Raw genomic sequence first — 22,908 nt, forward strand, 5'->3', positions numbered from 1 at the left:
TCTAAGCAATGTCTTTGGTTTAATGAGGATAATAGCGCTGCAAACCTTTAGATATTGTAAATGGTTTTACAGTGAAACTCAGATTAACAAGGAGCCAAAACATGAGCAGTTGAAGCGACGGTTCCTTTTAACATTTCAGGTTAGTGAAAAACTAGAATCAAGAGGTGACTCTAGGACACCTTTCCCCATGGGGGGAACATATGTTAGCTCATTGCTCTGCAGCAGAATGCTAGTATGCAGTTCATTTCTGAGCAGAAGACCCTTAGAGCAGGATAATTTGACCTCCCAAGGAATCTGTGCTCCCATGCTCAGAAATGCAGGTTGCTTTTGCCAGCCCACCTCTTTTTTCCATGCGGATTTGGTGCAGAACAGCATTCTCCCAGTTAGGACAGGAACACTGAGGAGCGAGCTACAGCTCTGACAAATGCTTGTTGTTGCTACGCCATAATTAGTATTGTTTGAGCTAGTTGGCAGCTCTCCTAGAACAGATTTCACACTCTGTGAATGAGGTTAATTCATTAGTTACATTTGTTTCAAAGCCTCTTGAGCAATCTAATCACTCTGTAATAGTAACTGACTGACTCACATCTTTACCCAGTAAAATAACAGAATTTCATCCCAATTTGTTACCAGAGGATGCTTAACCTATTTAAGTTTTCATACTGACATTCCACTGCAGAGTACAACAAAGATCATTCAGGAAAAGTTGATGTTTCCATATTTGTTTTCCACATGGCTTTGATTTCAGTCTTTACGGCAATGGCAGTATTAGTAGGCACAAAGATGCATCGCTCACACTCTATGTTCCGTATTTTTCCAGACACACCCTGCATATTAAAACAGAACATTGCTTATACCAACAATAATCACATGAAAAAACAGAGGTCAAGATCGTGAACGGACACTGATATAGTCCAAGTCAAGTGAAACGTTGCTAGCAACTGTTAGCTACTCTTATAACTTCTCTTGGAAGGCCCAGGAGTCCTTATGTGGTCAGTTTTCTCAGTTAATCCCCTTTCTGCTAGGTCTACAAACAAGCCTCTGTGTCTAGCTGGCTGTGATAGCTGAGTGTATTTATATTAAATCCTGGCACAGATCAGGATAGGAAGCTTCAGCTCTTTTTCCCAACCAACATTCCAGCTACTGGTTTAGTAACTACAAGCTAGTCCTGCCTAATTCTCGTTTCAACAGTCAGAAAACCTGTTCCACCATGTCAGAAAAAAGCATTAGATGAAGGTCACAGTATGCGTGCAAATGAAATTCCATGAGAGTTCTCCATTTCCAAGATCTGTTGTCAAATGTCAGCTTAATGGATTGTGAACTCCTCCTGTAACTTCTCCATGGAGCTTTTCTACAATCATACTTCCATTAAGGCCAAACCCTGTTGCTTGTTTTTATTGACACAGTTCCAAAAGCAAAAATCAATTGTCCATATGCCTTAAGTCCAAGTTCATCAACTGCATATCCCCAAAATTCTTTCCTGCACCTTCTGTAGAGTTAGGCCATGGTGGACAGACTGGGAATAGCATGAAGTGGATTAGGGTTAGTCATCCGTTAGGAGCTAGAGCTGTTTGCGATGCTGACTCAGTGCTGCACCGATTCCAGTGGTCAGCTCACCTTCGTCAACAGCAGACCCAGAAAAGCTGTGAAGTGCCCAAGTTAGCCATGTCCCACACCAAAGAAACCCGAAAACCTGAATCTGAATTGATGCTCACAGCAGTAGTGCCAAAGTCATCCTCTTTACCAATTCACATTAAATGTTGATGGAGCAATTCAGATGCCAGACTCTCCAGAACAGAGTTTAATAGCAGAGAGATGTATCCAGCATCACTGTGCATCACCAGCAGTGTTTCAGGCTAATCTCAGCTACAAGCACTTGAAAATACTTACTTTTACCAGCCTTCTTACATGGGAAATCTATGTAAGCTGCAACAATAGATTACATTTTGCTCTAATTTTACATGAAAGCTATTATGTAGTAGAAAATCAGGGTAGCAAAAGCTTCACAGAAGGTCTATGGCTCAGAGTACTACAAAAAGGCTTTATATTAACCCAGGGTTTTAATGCTCCAATTATTTGTGTGCAGTAGTTGCATTCATTTACAGTTTAGACTACTCTGGGACTTGTTTTCTACATCTGAGCCTGCCACAGATTGTAGAGCTGGAAGAATACGAAGTGTACAGCAGCAGTGGAAACAATCAGCCCCACATATAACAGAGGCTATTGCCTAATTCTTTGCTCTGCTGCTCACTCTGGCATTTTCTGGAAGGAAAAGCTTCTGCTCTGGATCAGAATAGAGGGAGGAAAAGGGGAGAATTACAGCTTTCTACATACCATTATCTTATCCAAGCAGCTTAAGGTAAATGAAAGTAGAAATCTTCTTAAGGTTCACAGGTTTTTATCAGCACTAACACCTGAGTGACACTCCCTAGTGGAAGCAGCGACTATATTTTCCCCACTTTCTTACACAGATATCTGTGACCATAATTGCCCTTTCACCCTCAACTGTTCCCATGAGCAGAAGAGCTTGAAGAAGAAAATGAGCTGTTCTCCTGCAGCAGAACAGCACCCAGCACTGAGAAAGCTTTAGTCCCTCAGCTCGAATTAAACACTTCCCGAACTGATGACTGGAATGGGGAAATTTGCAGTAAGTGATTACCTAGGGAAAAATAAGCTCCCTTTGGTAACTGAAAACTGTGATTCTATGAATTCAGAGGCACTAACCCAGACAGAAAAGTCAGGCTCCAGTGATCCCTCAGCCCCATCTCAGTTCTCTCTCCTGACATACACAGCTCATTTCATATTCCTATGAGGGTGAAAGCTATTTGCTATTAATAGGCACATCTATTCTTCCAGTAACACATTCAGTAGTATCCAGAACCTCAATCTTGTATCACAGCTTCCTCTGTCACCGCTATAGTCTGTTTTCTGGGGTGAGCCATAGCATCAAAAAGCTTAATGCTCAAGTGTTACAGGGACTATCTACCTATCAGATACTAGTTACCGTGCGTACGGCATAAATTGGTCCCAACTGCTCACCTCAGGACTAATGCTTGATGTATTGAGTGGCAGTGTCGAACACTTCACACAGTTCCAGGCAGACAATATCAACTGCTTTGCCCCTTGTGCTGAACTGTTTTCTGTATTGAAGCTTGCTCCACATTACAGCTTTGGAGTTTAAATCCATAAAATGTTGATGCTAATAATGGATTCATCGAGGTGAATGCCCAACTCTGCACATAGCTGGCTTGCAAATGATACTCTTAATAAAACTCAATGACAGCGATGCTTCATTAGACCACAATTTGTATGGACTAAATGAGATATTTCTGCTTATTCCAGGTTTTTTGACTGAGAACACTACTGCTTTCAATGCTGCTGGGTCTGTGGCTGGAGTCATGCCAAAGCTCGCAGGGCAAGGCAGCGCTTTACACGCTCGGTGATGTATCACAAAGCACAGCTACGAGTTGCACAGGTCAGTGACTTGTGAGCACTGCCACAGCTATTGCAACCACCATAGCTGAAAGCAACCCGGATAGAGCCCTTTCACAGCATCACTAGGGATGGAAGGGCCCTGTGGAGATGCTCCAGGCCAACCACTGCCAGGCAGTGCAGCTCACACGGGAACGTGTCCAGGCGGGTCTGGATGTGTCCATAGAGGGAGACTCCACAACCCCCCCGGGGTACCCCTTCCACGGGTCTTGATGCACAAACCTCGTAGTCGGATCATTTCCAAGACTTCAGCGGCCGCGCGGGGGGCCGGGTTCTCGGTGAGGGCCTCGTCCCGCACCGGGGGTCTTCCTCCACATGCCGTGCACTGCTGCGCGCACGGAGCCACCAGCGGGACAGCCACTGCGCCCTCGCCCTGCCGCGGAGGTGGCCGAAGGGAGCCGGGGGAGCGAACAGGCTCGCCGCCACCATCACACGGCGAAGGAGCGCACCCCACGCGGTACCTAACCGTGTGCCCCCCGCCTCTACCCCAGGACTACATTTCCCAGAGCGCCGTGCGGCGGACACCGCGACGGGGCGTGGCGTGGCCAGGGGCCTGCGCGGTGACGTACCCCGGGGGGCGTGGCCTGCGTAAGAGCGTGAAGCGGGGAGAGAAGGACGCTGGGGAGGGGGGGTGTTGTGGTGCGCGCAGGCTGCGGGGGGGGGGTGCGGGTTGTCCCGCGGAGAGCGGTGCCGCGTGCGGTGCGCAGGGCACGAGAGCGAGGCTGGGCCTGCGGGAAGGGGCGGGTGCGTGAGTCTGAGGCGGGGCCGGCCATTGGCTGCCGGCGCGGGGGGTGGGGGGGGCGGCGTGGAGCGGGCGCTGTGGAGTTGAGGCGGCGGGGGCCGGCCGGGAGCTCAGCGGCTTCATGGGGCCGGGGCCGGCCGGGTCTCGCTGCTCCGACGCCGCCGTGAAGTGACAGTGGGCAGACAACAGCGCCGGTGCCCCTTGCGGGCGGCGAGGCCAAGGGTTGCTGCCGGCTCCGGGCGGGCGGCGGGGGGTCCGGTGAGTGAGGCGGCCGGGGCGCTCCCCTCCACCCGCAGCTCCCGCTGCGCGCCCCGCCTCGCCGCCGCCGCCCGGCGGCCTACGCGGGGGTCTCGGTGCGCGGAGGGAAGGCGGCGGAGGGGAGCGGCCGCGCCATGAACTACCAGCAGCAGCTGGCTAACTCGGCAGCCATCCGGGCCGAGATCCAGCGCTTCGAGTCGGTGCACCCCAACATCTACTCCATCTACGAGCTGCTGGAGCGGGTGGAGGAGCCGGTGCTGCAGAACCAGATCCGCGAGCATGTCATCGCCATCGAAGGTGAGACGGCGGCTTCGGCGTGGCGGGGAGCAGGGCAGAGGCGGCGGGGGGACCCCGCCATGCCACGGCCCTGCACGCAGGGCAGTGCTGGCTTGCTGGGAGCAGCCGCCTCCCTGGTCCAGGCTTTCTCGGGCGATAGAGGGATCTCTGGGCCTGGTCCCCATCGGTCCCCATGCCCAGCGCAGCTCCTGGGTGCGGGTTTTCCTCCGCAGCCGAGCGAGAGGTGAATGTGTTGAGAGCACGGCGCTGCGGGGAGAAGTTGTTTTGCTACTTGCCTGCGGTCCTGCTGGGACCGAGCTGCGGTGGGGAAACGAGGATGCTCGCTTTGCCTGCAAAGGGGTGGGGGGAATTGAGGTTTTCTTCGGTGCTCCGTGCGGTTTTTCATTTAAAGACGTGTAAAGTGCGGCTTAGCGGCGGGCACACAGGGTGTGTAGGTGGTTACAGAGCGGTGCTGTGCCTGTGCAGCGGTGTGAGAGCAGGTTTGGAGGCAAGATGGAGATAACAGTCTTTTAAGCTTGGATTTATGTGCGTCTATCCACGAAGGAGCGCTACGGAGACTTGCGAACTGCTTAGAATGTGCAAAATAAAAGGAAATTTTCTTAATATTTTTCTTAACTCTCTCTGGAGTTAAAGAGAATGAATGGAATTGGCCAAGAACATGTGTTTTAAGAAGAAATTGTTGAGTTGTTTTGCACGGGATCTCCATAAGCCTTGCATTGTGTGCTTTAGCTACTGAAATAGCCTGCCACTGTTTTGGAAGGGGTTCAGGCTAGCAGAGTGTGGTGTACAGCAGCTGAAACACAGAGCTGCTTAAAAACATCTTGTGTCGATGACCTGTCTTGTCCTTAAACTATATGCGATAAAATAGACCTGATGGAAAAGCTGCTATTGAGATTGTTGCTTTAAAAGCTGTTGTTGGTCTGGCTCTGGAGCAGTGCAGCTTGAATAGATAGACATAATGTTTAATAGACAGACACAGGCGTAATAGACACAACGTTAACATTTTAGGGGGGAGGAGGTAAACACCCCCTTTAGTGTCTTGTATAGTGAGTCACTGAGGCTGGCAGTGCCTGTCACTTATTAAAGAACATGGTGCCCAGCTAAGTCTGTGCGCTCGACCGACTGTGTGCATATTCTCTGTTGTATTGATCACTGTTGAAGTTGTGGTGTATGGTTTTAGCTTCTTGGAGTCTGGTTTGTTCCCTCCTGAGAGTCATTTGTGCTCTCCTCTTTCACCAAACAGATATAAACGTTTGTCTTGTTGGAAGGACATGGCACAGGTACCACAGTCACTTCCACGCCTTGTGTTTTGGGTTTTTGTGGGATAGATGATGCCTTCGGGGAACTTCTTTTTTTAGGTGGTAAATAATGCATATTTATATGGTATGAATGTGTTTCTTGAATCAGATGCTTGGGATACAGTGATGCAGCCAAGCTGAAGTGGAAGGAGGATGTGAAGTACCGCATGTTATCTTCACAGCATGTGACTTGCTTTACTCTTTTCATGTATTAATGATTTGTGTTATCGAAGTGTAGCTCAGTTCATTTGTCAGTCACAAAGACTTGAAAACCAAAATAGCAGCTTGCAAATGTGTTCCCAAAGCAGAGTAAAATTTGTGCAGGCAATTGGCTTAGATTGGACACTGAGTCATGAAACCAGTGGATGTGATTCATGGTAAAGTTTTATCTAGGAAACGTGTGTATTTGAAGTCTTGTCTGTTCTGAGGGCTCCTCAACTCTTAAACATTAAACATTGCATGTAGTAAAAATAACCCCAACGTTTTCCTTTACCTGTTTCTCAGTGATTCCAGCATGTAAAGCTCTGTGATGATGCCTTGTTTCATGGAGTAAGAACTTAGAAACAGTTATCTGTGTTGTGGCTGTTTGATTGCAGTTTTGCTGCAGAGAGTTTAGTGTTGTAATGATGCTCCCTAAACCACAGAACTGTTTTGAGTTCAAGATGCTCAGCTTTTTCACTGGCAGCGAGGAGTTGTGGTGTGGTTGGCATGAAGCTGGCATGAGAAAATGTTGAGTAACTTTCTGTTGAAGTAGAAGGAGAACTGTACCCATTAAAGAAGTCTCGTTAGTTCAGGCTGCTTTAAGCTGCAGGTCTCCTTGAACAGCTCAGATGATACCTTTCTGCTCAAGAGAGGCTTGACAGCTGTGGAAGAGATCATAGCTGAAATCTAAAACAATTTGAAACTTACTTCTGTGGAGATGCTGTTACTTGGTCTCAGAGTTTTGTTTTCCATATGGAATGGCACTGACTTCCCAAATTCCTTGCAAGTGTTCTAGGCCAGGTTGGACACAGGGGGCTTGGAGCACCCTGCTCTAGTGGAAGGTGTCCCTGCCAGTGGCAGGGGGTTGGAACTGAATGAACTTTAAGGTCCCATCTAACTCAAACCATTCTATGATGATTCCCAACACTTTGGATGTTATTGGCAACATAAACTCTTTAGGTTTTGTGTTGATTATAGGAATGTTTGGACACACTGCTAAAATAATGTGAAATCAAAACTGGCCTTTCAGCAGCAGCAGTTTTTGATGTTCAAGTACATGAGTTATATCTAAACCTAAGAAAACAAGTGCTGACGCTCATGAATTGGGTCCTCAATTGACATGGCAATGTTTTATGCACAGAGATTTTTTTTTTTTCCTTGTATTATTCTAAATTAGGTGTAATACTGGGTAAAACAGCTCTGTGTGGGATTAGTTCATTAGTTTTACCTCACTGGAGAGCTGGTTAGGTTGAGGTTCTCCTGTTTCACAGACTTGCAAAGTCAATAGTTCAAAAGCATGTGTTTCCATTCTGTTTTGATATGAAATTCATACAAAGTAGCCTAACAGTTTTAGATACTGTTATTTAGGCTGTTAACTGTAGTAAAACCTGTCTTCACGTGTTCTGTAGTTCATGAGCTCAGTTTGGTGGGTAGATGCATCAGAACTTGATTGAAGAACTGCTTAATATTGATCAAGAATATCGTGTGCCTAGGAATAGCATGAAGAAAAGGTGAATTTGGTCTTTTAAAGTGCTGGAGGCATGTGAAGATTTCAAGGTATGATGGTCTTAAGGTGTGCATTTAGATACGTAAGGGTAGGTAGCAGTGAATACGTCAGCTCCAGTTTCAGTCATCCAGACTGAGACTGGTATTATATTGTTATAAAATGTTCCAAATGATGCAAACCCAAGGAAAGAGAGTGAAAAGCTTAATTTCTAACCCTCCATGAAAGGATTTTAAAACTATTCCCCAATGTTGTTGTTGTCTTGGCTACTATTATATCAAGACACTTTTGCCAATGTGCTTACTCCGAACAGATGCTAATGCGGCAAGTGTGGAGCATCTGAAATAGTTTGCTATCGTTTTACACTTAGCAAGCTCATCAAAACATGTTCTGCTTCACTGCGGGGTTAGAGCATGTTTTCCTAACTGGAAGATAACTTGAATCCTCCACTAGTAAAGCAAAGATACTAAAGACACAGGCTTCAGTGTGTCTTCCCACTCTGAACAGGAAATCTGATTTTATGTATTAATCGAAGGGGAATTATGTATTAATCGAAGGGGAACAGATGCCATACCAGCCATTGTGCAGTTATGAATTGCTGTCCTCCAGCTCATTTTGTGATTCCTATTCTATTTTTAATGTTAAATTGAAAAGTGCATTGTGAATACTGCTTTGGGTTTTGAAGTGATGGCTCCAGGAATAATCAAAGTCTTAGAGCAAATAGACCTGCATGCTTGGAAATTACATATTCAGGACAGTGCAAAGATGCTCCTGCACCAGGCAAGGGTGAGTGGGGGGGAATGGTAGAAGGTATAAGCCTTGCTTTGTTTTCTTCTTCAGTCACTTTTAAAAGTACGATTTCTTACAAAGAAAGTAATTTAGGGTGGAGGACAAGCATCTGATGTATTAGAGGCATCTGTGTTACCTGATGTGGGACTCCACTTTGTTATTACCTCTTGTGGCCATTCTTTTCTTGGAGCCCTTTAACTTTGCAGCTCCTTAAATGCTGGTATTGAGTATGTTGGGGGTTCAGTGCTGTCCTGGGATTGTCTTACAGGAGAGGTTATACCTGATTTTGGAGTTGAGGTAATAATATTTTAACACTTCTGTTGCTACTGACATGTATGAGACAACTGAGTTGAAAAATGTATATCCTCCAAGATCATTGTTCTCTGTTGTGAAATGTAAGACCACAGGCCTTTTTCCTGCTTAATGTACTTGTTCTCTCCTGCTTGATGATAGAAAAATGACAGGCACATCAATGAGCAACCTTCTTTGGCTTCCTAATGTGGAAAGAATATCATTGTTAGTTGAAAACATGGGACTTTGCTTTAACTTGCCATCTTAGTGGTAAGGTGAGGGTGAATCACTGCTGCATAGTAGCTGCCTCTTAATAACATGAGCCTTCCGGCAGATGTACGCAAAGCTCATGACAAGGAGCAGAAACTGATTGTAGTACAAGAGTTGGCATACAGTTGTATCAGAGCCACAACTTGGAAATCCTAGGATGGTTTGGATTGGAAGGGATCACTCTAAAAACTGTTTGAATACCAGTCACTCTCTTTCCTTAGCTATTCTGTTGAAGCAGACTTGGATCTAGCAGCTGGGACCTCCATGCAAGTAAATAACTAAACCAGGCTCTTGGGGAGGGGATTTCTTTGGATATATGTCGTTTTATTTACATGCATCCAAAAAATAATGGTATAGTTCAGATATTTAGGCATAAATGACCAAAGCTGGAAAACCCGCCAAGTATTGCATAAGAGTTTTATTGTGAAACCTTAACAGCAATCACCTTGTTGAAGCTATTGTTATCGTTGTGCTATTGCCTGTGTTATTTGGATCAAGCTATGAAATTTGAAAGGCTAAAGCTGATTCTCCAGAGAGCCATCTTGTTTCAGATTCCTGGGAGAGAAGGCAACAGCAGAGCATGCCGGGAATGGGCTTTTGTGTTTGTTTGCTGGGGGATTCAGTCTGTGTGATTCAGAGGTAGGGAATCTGAACCCATTATCTCTACCCAGGGCATAAATGCGTCTGGGTAAGTACTGAGCATGCATGTACATGGAAAGCATTGACTTGGGCAGAGCCAGTGCAATAAATTTGAAGCAAGTCTCTTAATGTCTTTTCCTGGTGGTTGTGATAACTGACTTTGTAGACCAAGTTGTGTGTTAACTTAGCTAAAAGGTAGCATTCGGTCTTGCTGTTTGTGACCTTTCAGTGTGGACATATTGATGTAATGCAGTACCTGCCTTGTAGTTTTGGTGGCTAGTATCAAGATAGAAAGACCTTTCTTTTTAACGAGGAAGGTAATCAAGTTACACGAGTGAAAATTCAAATGCTTATCCCAGACTTTAGCTGCAAAGTTAGGTTTGATAGTTGTGACCGAAGTTACTGGCATAGCTTAATCCATGCTTTGCCACTGTTCTCACTCAGCAAAAGCTGCATGATTAAATACCAGATGCTTTGAGCGAGTGGCACTCAAGTTACAAATCCAGAGGAAAGCCTTAAACCATTAATTGCTGAGGATAACTTTTTTCCTTGTGCAAAGAAGGAGACATGCTGTGGGTTGACTGATGATGGAACAAATGTGTTGTGAGGCTTGAGGCTTTTCAGGAGCGTGCCAGGCTTCTCCCACCGTTTGCTTTGGGGGATTAGTTTAAAGCAGCATGCAGTAATGCTGAACCAAGAGTTCATGCTGCTGTGTATACAGATCACTGCTTTTAATTCTATTTAAACTGGCAAATGAGTTTGACTCCCTAAGAAGAGGAGGCACTCAGCAAGGCAGCAGGTTGGACATGTGCTTTGCTTTGGCTGATCTCAAGCACTTTGGGATAGGCAGCATACCTTGTAACATGGATTGCTTTGTTTATGTTCTGCATTGTGCTTAGTGAAGTACAAAATGGCAATTGCATGCTTTAAAGGTGACGTAGGTCCTCAAGTGAAGTGTGTTTACACCTTATGATAAATACTGTGTTATCCAGCACTGAAGGTACCCATAGCTTAACTTTGGGTTGTTTGAATCTTGAATCATGTAGTGAAACCTGATGGGGGAATATGATGTATGTTATTAATTGTTAATAGTTAAGGGACGCACTTGTAAGAGATTATGGTATATTTGTAAGTGAAATAAAAAAACCAACCCAAAACACGCTATTTTTTCTTTGGCAAATGATGGAGGTTGGGAATCACAGAATACCATCCCAGATTGGTTTGGGTTGGAAGAGACCTGAAAGCTCATCCAGCTCCAACCCCTGCCATGGGCAGGGACCCCTTCCACTGGAGCAGCTTGCTCCAAGCCCCTGTGTCCAACCTGGCCTTGAACACTGCCAGGGATGGGGCAGCCACAGCTTCTCTGGGCACCCTGTGCCAGCGCCTCAGCACCCTCACAGGGAAGAGCTTCTGCCTAAGAGCTCATCTCAGTCTCCCCTGTTCTGGCAGGTTAAAGCCATTCCCCTTGTCCTGTCCCTACAGGCCCTTGTCCCAGTCCCCTCTCCAGGTTTCCTGTAGCCCCTTTAGGCACTGGAGCTGCTCTCAGGTCTCCCCTTCAGGAGCCTTCTCTTCTCCAGGCTGAATAAGCCCAGCTCTTTGCATCATTCTTTCTTAAAGACAAAATCCTCAAAAAATTCAAGCACAAAAAAAAAAAGTGGTTTCTTTTTTAATTCACTCCAGCTCCCCAAACAAAGGCTCTTTTTGTCAGTCACCACCCTCACAAGGAAGTTTTTTTTTTCCCTAATGTTTAATCTAAAAATCCCCTCTCTTTAAGTTTAAAGCCATTAATAGTGCCAAGCAGTTGAAAAACTTCAGCCCAAACTGAGGGATACCTTGTTCTTTACTGCATCACAATCAGGGATTGGTTTTGTCCTTACCAGTAAGCAAGGTAAATGGCAGCGCTGGTATTTTTGGCACATCTTTGAAGAAGAGGTAACGTAAGCTCCCAAAGTCGTAGTAGCTGAGATGAAGAAGTCGGTTGCATCTCAACTGTGTGACTTTTTGCTGACAGATGCAAACATCTGCTTCTGAAGAGGTTGTTTTTTTCAGGGTATTCTTTGACTCATGCACACACACAGAGCTTTACATCATTTGTGGGGAAGAAACCTAAAATGATTCCTTAGTAATCACAGTGGATAAAGTTCCCTATTCTGGGAAGGTATTGAATTAAACAGCTTCAATAATCTAAACTTCTGTGAGAATAAGAGATTTGTCTTCTGTTATATTAGGTTTTGTCCTTGACTGCCTTCCAGCACTGCTTGTGCTTCATGTCACCTATACTGAGGGAAAACTGTGCCTTTTCTTCTCTTATATTCTCACTTCTATTCTCACAGTAATGTGAAATAATTGAGCAAAGACAGTGCCAGATAGGGACCAGTTGTGAGATGCTGCTATTATTTGATCTAAAGACTTCTGGAATTCTGTACCTTTAGGATATAAATATAGTTTCATGGAAGTCATCTCTCTATGGAGAGATAGACACAGGGAGTCCCATGGTGAAGTAAGTGGTGGTTATGTTGTGGGGTTTTAAGTCATTGGTATTGATCCTCATTGCTGAACCTGTTTTAGTGTTCAAATGCAGTGAGAAGATGTAGTTCAAGTGCAGTAATAAACTTTCCAGTCTGTGGGTACAGGGCACTGAAATGCTTTTGGAGCGATGAGGTTAAGCTTTAAAAAGGATTTTATGAAATCAGGAACACTTCAATTCTCTTCTGTCTGTATGGAAAAACTTCCCAGCTATTTCAGTCTTCTGGACAGAGTGTTTGATCCCAAGTTGTTTGCAATTAATTTGTACTTCTGCAGTTATGATAAGGTTGCAAGGATCTTGTGGCTGATGTTGGAAATAAGGCTCCAGTGCTGTCTGGCTTAGATGGGTTTGGGCTACCAGGGATCTATGCCTAATTAGAAAGCTTGCTTTGGATTGCAGGTTCCAAGGTAGAAAGAGAGAGGCGGTCAGGTTCCTTTGTTAGGAGTGACTCCCTTGTGGGCAGCTGGCAATTCCAAAGCCCTGTGGAAGTATTTAGTGTCCTTTTATGAGTGGATGGAAGCAGATGTGTTACTTAATCAGGATGTGCACATTCAACCCCATTAATGCCAGGTTTCTGACTAATACTGTCTGTAGGGCCCGTATAAGTGCACAAATAAAAGTGAGTTAAGATGGCAGTGTGTGTCTAACCCAGTGAATGACTGGGGTTTTCCTTGTTGCTTAAGTAAGCTCCAGTTAACCACTTCAGGAAGCAAGTACTAAAGCCACAGGGTTGAGGTGTGTGAAATGGGTAATTTCGTTGTCTTGTTTCACAGCTTTATTTGTTTGCATAGTTGGATAATGAATGTCAGCCTACTGATTAGGCAGCTATTGTGGTAAGTTTCCCTTCTGTACGGCTTTACAGGCAAGCAGAGGGCCTCTTAAGCTTACTGGAATGGAATCCACAGCAGTTTGGAAGGGATTGAAGGAGTGTTGAGAGCCTCAACCAAACTAATGCTCACTCAAGTTAACGTGAAACCTGTAGGAAAGCCACTTTGACTTGAGCTTCGTAGTGCTTCCATTTTCTATTGAACTAAAGCTGCAGATAAAATTCTTCCTGACAGTTAATTTTCTGTTCACTTACACCACTGTATGTGTACTTTACAACTGTATTTTCCAGTAACATAAGACGTATCAAGGTAGTCGCTGCTGCGAGGTTTTGTAGTCATGCTGTAACTTACTCTCACTACTCTGTTAAACGTATGGTAGTGTACAGATGTGTGATTGCCATTGTCTTACTGGTGCCACTTCCCGTGCTCAGCAGAGCAGCCAGGAGCCTGTCTTTCAGGTATCACAGCAACCGTGTTCTCTAGAGGAAATATGCTAAAAGCATGGCACTCGGAGTGCCCAGACAGCAGGCATTTAAATGTATACCACTTCACTTGGCTAATGTCTGTGTATCCCAGTTAACCAGTTGTTACCCACAGCAAGGCTTTGTGCATTGCTTGATCACTAATACAAGACAAGTGTCTCAGGATGCTTAAATAAGGAGGTGGCTGGCGTATAAATTTGTGCTAACATGGAAGGTGAGTGTAGCAGGGAGACAGCAGTGAATTTCTTCAGAGATACTAAGCAATAAGATAAGAAATAAACAGAAGTCAGATAGGAGGTCACTAAATTGCCATACATCCTCATGCCTGCTGTTCTAGATAGTGTTGGAGGCATAGTACAAAATGGGCATCGAGTTCTTGAGAGAAAGATGGGCTGTATATCTCTGATTTGGATAACTCCACTGTTTAGCACTAAATCTAGAATGATAGCTTGGAAAATCTTCATAGGTATGGCATTTGATAGAGAGAATGCTGATAAAGCAGTTACAAATCATTTTGTCATGAATTTCACCAGCTCTGCTCCTGGCTACAAGGTATCCCTGCTTGTGTTCCCCAGGTGCTAGTGTCAACAATCAAAACTAAGGAATAATGACAGTGAAGGAAAGTAATGTTTCTTTACTTTTCTGAGCATAAAATCAGTCAATGATGTGATAGAGGTTTATAAATGCTTTTCTAGTGATGTTTTGTTAGTGCTTTTAATACACACTTAAGTCTTAATAGGATTACTTTCTTTTTTTGATGCTGTGATTATAGGCTCAGTAGTAGTTTTCCTTCAAAAGACATTGCTCTGAGAACATTTGGCTTAGATTGCTCTTAGAATTAGGGATTGAGTAAATTCTGTGGATCTTGGGGCAAGCTTCTGCACAGGATGGTGTCCATGACATGGAGCTGAAACTTTGCATGAGACTTGACGATGCTACTGGTATGCTCTATGTGAAGAAAATCTATAGCTGCAACCGTAGTGCATTGAGGCTCTCCTAGAGTCGTTTATCGCTTTTCTATGGCAGTTCTGTTACTTGAACCTGAAGCTGTTGGTTCACTCTTGGAGTTGAATAAATGAAAGCAGGATGGAATAGAAACAAGCTCTGGAAAGCTAATCCTTTACCCTGTGGCAGCTCATCTATTCAGTCTCATTTCATTACTTTTCTCATGCAAAATAAGACTCTAATTTCAACCTGTGTCAATTAAGCTTCACAAATGCTGCTATGAGATTGCAGCATGGCATAACATCTAGATGGATAACAGTGTGTTAGTTGATGGGTGGAAGGATCTTGCTGTTGCCTTCTCTTGAAAAGTTGAATTCGAGTGGAGCAGAGCTGGCCAAAAGGGCACAACTTGCTTGAGGCAAAGATGCTGGGAATACATCGGTGTGTAACCCCCAGAGGGAGGCAGTGATGGTGTTAATCAGCTGCTAACGCTGCTAGCCAGGCAAGACACAAATATTTACAGTGAGCATCTGCCTTGGTAACTGCTTCATGCATTTTAAAGCTAGGATTTCAGCTGAAGTCGGGGTTGCTACATAGCTTACAGAAAGACAGTGCTTCTCTGGGAATCTTTTGCTTACTGGAACATCTTGCTTCCTGCATCATAGAATGAATGCAGTTTGCGCATTGCTGGTTTGATTTATGCTGCTAATTGCTGTGGTGGTTGATGTGAGCTGCATGTACTAATTGCTCACTTGCTAGTCCTTTCCCATTTGTCTGACAAAAGCTTTTAAAATAGAGCATTATATGTTTTTTAACAATGGCCAGCAACAAACAGAAACAATTGGAGGCCCTGTTTTCTTCTAAGTGCCTGATCTTATGTACTTCTCCATTCAATACCTAAAGGGGCTACAGGAAACCTGGAGAGGGGCTTTGGACAAGGGCCTGTAGGAACTGGGTGAGCTTTAAGGGACCTTCCAACTGAAACCATTCCATGATCCCATGGTTTTAGTCACTGTAATGTGGCTTTAATGTAGTCTCGTTGTTGTTCTTCATGATGTTTAAACCACCTCTGGAAAAATACTTTTCCAAAGCATGCTGGGTTTCTTTTCCATCCTTAAACTGGAACATTACCCTTATCTGTATGGTAAAGGTCGAATATGTATGATAGTTGACTGTGCAATTTTAGCTAGTGAAAGACATGATGTGCCATTTGAATTTGCAGTGATGCATACGTGCCTCCAGAGCAGCAGAAACTGCAGTGAGCAAAGCAGGTGGGTTTTGTTTTAAGTTAGTATGTCAATAAGGTGGTTTATTCAGACTAGCAGCTACCTGCTAGAAACTTGACTACAACTACCGTCATCTTGGAAGAAAGCAAAACGAAAGTGAGCCACTTGAGAAGATCTCTGGTATTCCTTGATTTCAGTGAAAGGTGCTGTCAGAGGAACCTCTGTTACTGTGCCAGGTTAATCCATTTCATAGCATCACAGACTGGTTTGGGTTGGAAGGGACCTTAAAGCTCATGCAGCATATTGGAGCTGGCACATAACTCTTTAGGTTAATGCAGAGGTCTCGTGCAGGTTATTAGTGCTCATTAATGGGCTGTGTACAGGATGTTTAGGCCGTAATGATGTTGTGTGCTATCAGTGTTGCTAACACCTGAGCTAACAACACTGAAGCTGGCTTGAGTCTGCAGAGGAAGTCTTGTAGGTTTAAATTGGATGAGTTTTGAGATGGGGTCTCCAGCAGATTCTGGAACAGTTGTGTGTTGAGAAACAGTTAAATAGCCTGAATATGAAGTGTGTCTATTCCCTCAGTGTTAGTCTCTTGCCTGCCTTTCTTAACCTTTTAAATCAATAAAAAGCTATGTCAGCAGAGGGAGGACCTCTGGGGAACATATTCCCTGTACAGTCGTTAGCATGCAGCTTTCACTGGGGGTATGTGTGGAGAAAGCTATAGTGTTAGGTGTCCCTGCCCATGGCAGGGGGGTTGGAACTAGATGAACTTGAGGTCCTTTCCAACCCAAACTATTCTATGATTCTGTGATGCCAGAAACCCCTTCTACTATCTTGTGACTCTTGGTCTGGTTGGGTTGATTCCTGTTAGCTTCGCTTGTATTCTTAGGGTGTGTGTTTGTCCTGGGTAGACCATGTCTGGATTGAGGAAAAAGATGTTGTTTGTGTACGTATGACTATAATGTTAAAGCATTAGAAGTGTAAAAAGCTAAAATAGAAATGTGGTAGGCTTAAACTGGAAGAGACATAGTTTAAATGTCCATGAAGCTCTGAAAACCAGCAGGAATGGTAACATAACACTGCTTATGGCCTTCAGGTTTTGTATTGCCAAAGTACTGGAGTACCACTGTCTCATACAGACTCAAATCAAGACCAGTGGTAGTTAAGAGTTGTGTATGAGAACTGTATGAGGTGTAGTGTTCTCCTTGGAAAGGTGGACAGATAGAAACTCCTCTGCTGATGTGAAATGAGAGATGCAAAGTCATCACCTGGGGAGAGAGTGTGGGGTTTAGTTTTTAACCATGCAGCTTGTAAGTAAATAATGCCTGTGAAGCTGTGAAAATTGAGTTTAATGGTCAAGGTAACTATATACATTTGAGGCATGGGATAGGTAGTGGGTTTCAAACTTGAAAGAATCTTTCTTCCTTAGTGTTTGCTTCCAAGCAGGACAAACAGGCTATTGAAAAGGAGGTGATGGCTGCAATATAGAGGCCTCAGTGTATGCTGGTTTTACTCTAGCAAACTTTATGGATGGTTGCAGGCTGTTAGCTTCTGGAAATAAGCAGCAGCAAATTGTCATAATGCTTCAAGACCAGCTCTTCCTGGGAGAGTTTGGGATATAAACCAGAATGACAGAACTTGAGGGGAATTCTGAAGGCTTCCGGAATACCATTTTCATCTGTTGGAGCGTTGTGGAGGGCTCTGACTTTGGACTTGGTTCTGCTTCTGGTCCCTCTGACTGCCAACTTTAAGTCTGACTTCCGTATTTAGCCGTTGATATATAGTGTATCATAATGAGCATCTGATTTAAAGGCAAAGATTTTTAGCTACAAGTAGGCTGTGGCACTTGTTTAATTTGCATCTTCCATCTACTTGTCAGGAAATGTATAAATTTGCAGTTAGCTTTGAAGTGTTTAAAATGAAAGAGCCCTGCGCTCATTTCCTGAAGGGAGGAGCGACAATAAATCAAATTGCTTTTATTTATGTTGCATTCAAGTGCAGTGTGACAGGGGAGGATTTGTAGGAAGGATTATGTAAAGCACCTTGCTAATGACAAATGGTGATCTCAGATCGAAATACCCGAGATATCAAATCTAATTCTTATCCCGTTTAATGGCACACTTTGTGACTCTGTGATTTTTCCTCGGTGCACATGAGGTTTGCTGTAACGTGGTGGTTTTCATCCAGTGGCCATACTGACTTGGTAAAAAGAAACAAATGTTCTAACTTAGGCTTTGTGTCTGCTGTCTACGAGGTGAAGGCTTTATGTTGAGTAAAGGATAAGGTATTTGCTGACAGTTGGCCTATTGCCCATCTTATGTAAATGATGTATTGAGCAGCTGAGGCCTGATTAATAATGAATAAAGTAGCTGCAGTACTAAGACAGTCTTTGGGGAAAACTACAATAACCAAGCTCTGTAAAACTGTCTTCAGAAGGCTTGCAGGGTAAGTTAGTCAGGTAAGTTTGTAACCTGAGGGTGGTATTTCTGTGCTCCTTTGGGCCTTAGAATTATTACAGCTTCCATTCAGCTTGAATTCAGACTGAGGTGATGTGCTGCTTGATTCCAAGTTCAGATTTAGCTGAAAATAAAACTAGGAATGTGAAAGGTTTTTGGTAAAGTGGAGCAAAAATGTATGAACATTGCTGGAAATGGATGTAGGTCTTCCCGAGAGTATAGCTTAGGAGTGGGTGAGCCTGTAATGGGTAATTCACTGTTGCTAAAAGAGGAGGGTCCTTCCACCGCATCACCTCCCTTGACGAGTTTTGGCATTTCAGAAACCAGCTCAGTATGAAAAATAAGTAACTAGTTGCTCATTTTGATGAAGAGGAACAACTCATTGCGGACTGTAGGGATAGAACCAGGGTGATGGGTTCAAACCGAATCAAGGAGATTTAGTTTAGATGTAAGGAAGAAGTTCTTTACTGTGAGGGTACTGACTGGAGCTGAGGAACAATCCCTTCCCCAAAGGGTGCTCAGGCATTGGAACAGGCTGCCCAGGGCAGGGCTGGAGTCACCATCCCTGGCAGTGTTCACACACCGTGGAGATGAGGCCTCAGTGCCATGGGTTAGTGGTGGCCTTGGCAGTGCTGGGGTACGGTTGGACTGGATGAGCTTAAAGGTCTTTTCCATCCCAGCTGATCCCATGATTCGATGTACTGTGTCCTGGGCTTGAATGAAATGAGCAGCACATTCCTGTAGTCATATTGTTATTTTATGCTAATGCTGCTCTGTGTTGACAACTTTGTATGGTATAATTTAAGTAATGTTTTAATGGATGGTCAACTGTGGTGATTTGTTACTGTTGAGGTAATTGCAGCACTTACAGGAGCAACTGTTGGCCAAGCCAGTCAGTGAAGTTTTGCATTGGACACCTGGCGTTCTTTGGAAAACACTGATTTATCCCAAACAGATAGATGTGTGAGTGCTTGAGTAGGTTTGACTGGGTGTCCTTGCACTCAGTCTTTCCAGTCTGTACTATGAGACTGGTCTGCTCTGTATTTGCCGCCTTCTGTCAGTGGGTGTGGAGGACCATGCCGTGCTGTGGAGGTGAGAATTCTGCCTATGTGCACTTTTCCATGGATACATTTGGCAGGAAATTCCCTTAATGAAAAATAAGCCAAGGGGCCGGCACAGATCCACCTTCTCATGTTGTTGTTATACTTACTTTTTCCCAGCTAACCTGATACTCAAGTGTTTTGGTAGTCTGGAAATTGCTGACTATGGAGCAGATCTCTGTATAGATACATTCTGGTCAGAACTGGAACCTGCCTGCTCAAAACATCTTGAGCTTTTAAGGACTGATTCTCAGCACTGCTGAAGAATCACTTGTATACTTGAACCTTCTTTTTTAGGATAATAGGAACCTTTTCTTAGTAATTAAGCTGCCTGCGTATCTTGAATTTGTTGCAAATATAAACTCCTGAAAGGAAGCAAAATGCATGGAATGATACTGCCTGTGAAGTAAGTGTCTAGTTATCGAAGCAATGACACTGCAGAGGACTGGCTGAATCAGTCTGTGCTGGGAGGAATGGAGGGGAACAAGTCTACTGGGTGTGAATTTCCTCAAGTGGCTGTTTTGGATCAGTGGCCATCTCTTAAAGGTACCTGTAGCTGCAGGCAGCAAGTAAAGGAGAATCATCATCTAGAAGGTGGATTTGGCTGGATTTGTGATGGCTTCTCAAATGTGTGAAGCTTAGCAACTTGAGGTGTTAAGTGCTTGTGAGCAGAACATGGTCTTGTAGGGTGGATCAGCGAGTGTTGTTTGCTGTTCTGCTTGCAGTGAAGCTAAGCCTGCTTGGAAGCTTTATGTACCCTGTTTTTCAAATACTCAGGTTTCAGAGCATGTATTGAGATGTTTTTAGTTTATTGAGAAAGTGCTCAGTGGAGAGAAATGACAGAGCAAACTGTGCCATGTCAGCTACAGGCGCTGTGTTCTTGTGCTGAATTTCTGGCAAGTGTTTTTCCATCTCGATGTTCTGGCTATGGCCTTCCTAAAACTTGTGGTGAGCACGTTGGCATTCTGAATCTCCAAGTGAGCTCTAATGCATCATAGCACAGAAATGTTGTGATGCTGGAAGAGTTGTAGAGTTCGAACCAAGTTGTCTGTTGCCAAATACAAGGTGATCTGATTTCGAACTCGTGTTACAGTTGGACATTCAGAGTACATGAACAGGAGGAAGTGTGCTCTTTGTTTTTGTGTCTTCTGGAATGTGATGGACATCTGAGACAGATCTGTTGCTAGGACATTATTCCAGGCAGCTATTAGTTAAGATAACGGGGTTACAGAAGCCTCACTGAAGAACTCACTGCTGTTCAGTTTGTGAGCATCCTCCCTGAGTGTATTGTTAGTGATTAGTGTCACCCCTGATCAGTTCAGTAAAGAATGCTCTTCTCTATGAAATTAAAGCATCTTCCACGTGACTTGGGTCTCAAGGTCTAGGCGATGCTTAATGAAAACACATTCTGTCTTATTGCTAGGCAGTGTAGGCCTTTTAAAAATGCATGCTATGGACTGCTGGTGCTAATCTTGGAGCATGTGTTCCTGAAGTGCCAGTACCAGCTCATATTTACTAAAATTGAAAAGAAAGGGACTTCTCATTCCCCGGAAGATGTGTAAAAATTACTGTATTATGTGCAAGTTCTGTGTTTAATTCTGTCATGGTTGAAGCTCAGGAGTTCTTGACTGATGCTAACTCAGGTCAAGTACCTGCACAGGCTGTGCAAACTTCAAGCAATATAGCTACGCCTGAGTGTGTATGAAATACAAGTACTAATCCTGTGGAACAAAGATTGAGCATAACAAAGGTGATCTCTTGTGTTGGCATCCAGATGGAAGTGTAGTAATTTAAGCTTTAAGTTAAGTGCTAACTTACTTACTGGGGCTGTCATCAGTGAACCTGTACCCCGACTACCATCCCACAGTGGATGGACCGCTGTGCATTCAGGGTTTCATCTCCTGGCAAAGCTTGGTGACACAAAAAGGGGTGACCATCTCCTCTGCCATGAGCACTTAGGGACATGGGTTAGTGGTGGGCTTGTCAGTGATGGGTTAACAGTTGGACTTTATGATCTTAAAGGTCTTTTCCAACCTAAACAAATCTGTGATTCTGTGTGGCATTGATAAGGGGAAGCACTTTCAGTTGGACACATAAAATGCTCACCCCTGGTGTACTCAGCCCATCTAAAGGCTCTGGTGATTCAAGTCGCTGATAGCCACTGATACTACAGTTAGTTTCCAATATAAAACTTATTGATCTTGATATTAAAAGCAATAAGGAGTTTGTTTCCACTGCTCCTTGGTGAATGGCATCTTAAGTTTTGATCATCGTGATAACTGTGCTGTCTTAGCAGCAGCCTTAACCATGCTCTGCTGTGCTTTTGTTATACCTCCGCTGTTTGCTGTGCGGGTGATGAATGGACATCCTCACCTATCTCTGTAGTTAAAGTCTTTATTACAACAAACTTGAAAAGGAACCACAGACTTTCAGCTGCTTTTCAAAGGTTTTCCTCAATGTAGGGAAAAGGCTCATAATCTTACATGACAGAAAAGGACCTGCTTTGAAGAGGAGCTTGTTGCCTCTGTGAGAACTAGGACTGAGGCAACTGGGCTACTTTGAGGAAGCCTCAGAAATCAGATCATTTTCCTAATGGCATGAGCTGAAGTATAGATGTTTCTTCTGGTTTAAGTGTGGTCTGTGTGGCAGCTGAAACTGTGTGAGGAGAGAACAGCGATGGCAGTGCTGCTCCTCTGAACCAGGTCTGCGGCCGTGGGTGACTGCCTCTGGTAATAGCCATTCTTTGTCACATAATTGAAGGTAACACTTGTCTCAGGGTACCTAGAAAGAAATACTGGCTCTTCAGAACCAGTTCTTATTTCTTTTCTTGTTCCTTTCTGTCTAGAACAAGTGATTACTACCAGGTGTTTGTAAACAGACACTGAGTGTGTATTGAATGCTTAAGTCTGATTGAATGCTTGATCCTGTAGTCACTTGCAGGGATTATCTTTCCTAGCAAATCTGCCAAATCCTACATTATTTCTTGAAAATATTGAGCCAGCTGTGAGGTCTGATGCTTTTTTGTCAATAGAAAAAGTGGGTTTTGGTGTAAGTACTTTGTTCAGAACTGGAACTTTGCCTCAGCTTGTTTATGGGCTTAGCAGGACAAATAGGACATAGTACTGAGCAATAAGAGTCACTTGTCAGCTGAGCTACAGAAAAGATGCTATACTCTGAACTGAACACTCCAGGACATGGAGAAGACAAGGGGTGATGGGTACAAGTTACTCCTGGGGAGAATCCAGTTGGACACTAAAGGAAATACTTTTCCAATAAGAACAATCAGCATTGGAATCATCTCCCCAGGGAGTGGTGGGTTCCCAAACACTGGACACTGTGAAGATTCGGCTGGACAGGGTGGTGGGACATCTAATGCTTTACCAAGAAATGTTGGACCAGATCCTTTGGGCCCCTTCCAACCTGGTGTTCTCTGAGAAGTTCACCAGGCTTTATCATTCAAAGCTGGACACCTTCAGAGCCTCGTTTAGCAAACAGAGCTGCCAATGAACTGTGATCTGTATGCAGATCAGAGGCAGGGATCAAGCTGACTTTTCTGCT

General features: G+C 44.2%; 1 protein-coding gene across 2 annotated transcripts in view; it reads left to right on the plus strand.

Annotated features, from left to right (window-relative positions):
• The first annotated feature begins 4,597 nt into the window (after positions 1-4,597).
• AGAP1 (ArfGAP with GTPase domain, ankyrin repeat and PH domain 1) overlaps positions 4,598-22,908 on the plus strand; it is a 320,627-nt gene continuing 302,316 nt past the window's right edge. For both annotated transcript variants that reach the window (XM_080632007.1, XM_080632008.1), the window contains exon 1: positions 4,598-4,789. In XM_080632007.1, coding sequence (XP_080488133.1) covers positions 4,627-4,789 — 163 coding nt within the window. In that variant the 5' untranslated portion in view covers positions 4,598-4,626. The remainder of the gene's footprint in view (positions 4,790-22,908) is intronic.

The sequence above is a fragment of the Psittacula echo genome, assembly GCF_963264785.1.
Source record: "Psittacula echo genome assembly, chromosome: 20".
NCBI lineage: Eukaryota > Metazoa > Chordata > Aves > Psittaciformes > Psittacidae > Psittacula > Psittacula echo.